Genomic DNA, 3,261 nt, shown 5'->3' with positions numbered 1-3,261 from the left:
AGACGAAAGCACTCCACAAATTAAGGCGGCCAATTCAAAATTCATCTCAAATTGATATGCCATACTACTAAAAAGACCATATTTCAGACAGGTAAACAGCACACAAAATACGTGCAAGAGGGTACATGGCACATGAACTACGCTTTATTATTAGATACAGCCATACTCCAGTAGACTACCTGTATGTAGTCCAGCACTTGGTGTGGGTGGGGTGTGTGTCTGGGCATGTCGTGTCGCGTCGCGTCAGGCTGAGCAGGAGCGCGCCGCGCCACCGGGCGCGGGGATGGATGGGAGCGCGAGGAGGGAGGCGGCGACGACGAACACGGCGCCCAGAGCCGCCGCCGCCGTCATGTTGGCGAAGCGCTCCATCCCGGGCGCCGGCGCGTGTGCCCCCGCGTTACGGCGCGCGCCGCGGAAGAAGCGCGCGAGGAGCACGTTCCCGAGGACAAGGGCGGTGAAGGCGCAGATGAAGAACGCGGAGACGGCGGCGCCAGCGGCGGCGCTCCGCCCGGCGGCGTCGGCCAACAAGAGGCGGACCGACTCGGGCCCGCCGGCCGCGGCGCCGCCCACGCTGAGAACAATGGCTACCCGAACGCGATCCATCTCCGGTTGAGGGGGAGGCTCTGCCAAAACGAAAGGAAATCGCAAGAGCTGGTTGAGAAAAAGGATGGCAAAAGGGTAAGAAGAAAAGCGAGATCCATCTCCCCGTGTAGCTCCCTCACTACTCACCAGGTCGAGCTGGAAGTAAACCTTGCTGCGATCCTTGCCGCTGCAACGGGGAGGGCACCTTTGTAGGGGGGGCACACGAGAGACGGCAACAGGGAGGCACAGCCGTCCACGAACTGGTGACACGTCACACGCGCTGTCATTTTCCGATGCTCGCCAGTCCGCCTTGTTTTTCACTACCCAGTTCTTCTGTGGTCTGGGCCACTGGGCTAACTGCGAGAGCTCCGGAGATAGAGACAGCAGGACGGCACAGGTTGGTGCTCTGGAATCTGGAGAGCTGCTGCATGTCTCTGGCTCCGGCGGCCGGGAGCCCGGGACGCGCTTGCTATTGTGCCTTCCGCCGCCGGGTCGTGCGATGACGGTGAGGCTCGCTGGCTCCGCGCCTCCGCGTGGTGGGGCAGAGCGAGCGCCCAAGTTGTCCTGGCGGCTTTACGACCGGCGGTCGGCCGGCAAGAGTCGACGTGCGTCGCGCGCGGGATGGCGATTCGCTCGGCCTCGGCGACGTCAGGAAGTTTCCGCCGATGAAGCGATCGGGCATCCTGGGGCAGGGCCGTTGCTGGGCGCCGGGCGACGTCGATGCGAGTACGACCCGGGCAGGGGTAGTGGGGCCGGCAGCCATCGCTGTGTTCGTTTGGCTGTGACTGATGGCTGCTGCTGATTTGTTATGAGAGAACAGTACTACTGACTGGCTGGTAGCTGATGACTGATGCTGATTTAGTATGAGAAAACAATACTGCTGGTTGGTTGGCTGACAAGCCAAGCGAACACAATAATACTCGGCGACGTCGCATGCGGAAATTCTAATAGGTGCGCAAGCATCACGACCGCGGTGATATTCGTAGATGGCGATAAAAAGTAAGAGGGGTGGTCCCGAGCAGATCTCTCCTGGATTATTCCATTTCCATCCACGTAAAGTTCTGTTCGTCTAAACAGCCGTTTAGTCCGTTTAAACAACGTTTAAATGGTAAACAGAGGTCACCTGTGTCGTTTAGGCCCTAAACGGTGAATTAAATGGTTGGACCGTTAAAATCCGTTAAATCGTCTAAATAGAGTTGAGTTAAATCATGACTAAATGAGCTAAATAATCATTTAATTCATAATTTAGTCAATATGAGGATTATAACTACCACAATTAATACCGAACCAAGCACCATAAGTATATGAAATATTGTGGGATTTAATTTTTTTTCAGAAAGATTATTTGGCAGAATAGTTACTTTTTACATGTGCAAATATGTAGACTTTCTAGCATATTTGACATTTACTTACATAAATATGCATATTTTAATGTTACTATGCCAAATTGTTCAAGGCATTTAACTCTGTTTAAACACAATTTAAATGGCATAAACACTAAATAAATGGTGACCGCCTGTTTAACGTTTAGGAAAACATTGAGGTAAAGAAATGTTCTTTTCACCGATGGCGCTGAGGTACTGAACATATCCGAATTCAGGCACAGACTAAGATCCTGTTTAGATCTCCTTGCTAAAATTTAGTTGCTAAAATTTAAGAATTTTGGTGTAACCAGGTCCAACTTAAATTTTGCTAAACTTTAGTTGGAGCCTCAAAACTGCTTTAGCCTGCTAAAACTTGCAAAAGTGATGAAAATCCAAAATACCCTCGCAGTTAATCCTGTACCAGCACCCCCACCGGCCCACCCATTCCTCGTCCTCACGTCCTTTTTTCCCGACACGCTACCGATCCATTTTTTCAAGCAGCGCCGCCCGCCATTCCTTCGCCGCAACCGGCGCCACATCCCTCCACGTCTCCAGCGCCCCAAGTTCAGCGCGACATGGAGCGCCGGGACTAGCATGACGATGACAGCTCCTTTTGGAAAGAGAACACCCCGCCCCGTGCTAGATTTTTGTCCCCTTCTTCTTAAGCGGCAGCACCCAATCCCGGCGGCCGTAGCTTCAGCAATTCGGCTTCCTCCTTCGTCGGCCGGGAGGCGGACGACATCGACGACATGTCGTTAATGGAGATGCTGGGTGCTTCCTCAGCCCCACCCGCTCCCTGCTGCCGGAGAGGATGGTGGCGGCAGTGACACCGGCGACGGCCGTGGCGATAGTGACATCGGTGACGGCCGTGGCTCTCGTGAGAGCTTAGTTTCCAACGGCGGTCACAGCAGCCGAGGCGCCAGAGGCGGCCAAACGCGATGACCGCGGCGGTGATCGTCAACAGACAGAGGGTTAAATTTTGGCCCCTAGGAATGAGAGACCGTCCACCCTCTGCTCCCCGTCACCGCCGCGGTCATCGCGTTTGGCCACCTTCCTCCGTCTGTTGAGCGGCGCTGGGACCCGGTCACCCCGCCGCGCGCGCATCAGGGTTACTCGAGCTGTGCTCATCAAGCGGCTGCGGCTGGCAGCGCCGCGCGCCGCGTCGTCCGCAGCCAGCATGCATGCATGACGACGACGGCCTCGCTGGCCGCCGCCCTCTGCGCGAAGACACCGCCGATCGAGCAGGTGGTGCGAGCTGCGCCGGGAATCTGTCCGTCCGCGCGGTACAAAGCGGCGAGGCGCGTCGTCGTCGGGG

At 55.7% G+C, this 3,261-nt stretch overlaps 1 protein-coding gene across 1 annotated transcript; it reads right to left on the bottom strand.

Annotated features, from left to right (window-relative positions):
- Positions 1-618, bottom strand: LOC120670896. Its single transcript, XM_039951073.1, has one exon. It carries the CDS (start codon positions 601-603, stop codon positions 244-246), a length of 360 nt encoding a protein of 119 aa, XP_039807007.1. The 5' UTR covers positions 604-618; the 3' UTR covers positions 1-243.
- Between the last annotated feature and the right edge of the window lie 2,643 nt (positions 619-3,261).

The sequence above is a fragment of the Panicum virgatum genome, chromosome 4N, assembly GCF_016808335.1.
Source record: "Panicum virgatum strain AP13 chromosome 4N, P.virgatum_v5, whole genome shotgun sequence".
NCBI classification, from domain to species: Eukaryota; Viridiplantae; Streptophyta; class Magnoliopsida; order Poales; family Poaceae; genus Panicum; species Panicum virgatum.
The sequence above is the reverse complement of the archived record's forward strand: the minus strand, read 5'-3'. Positions and strand labels throughout refer to the sequence as shown.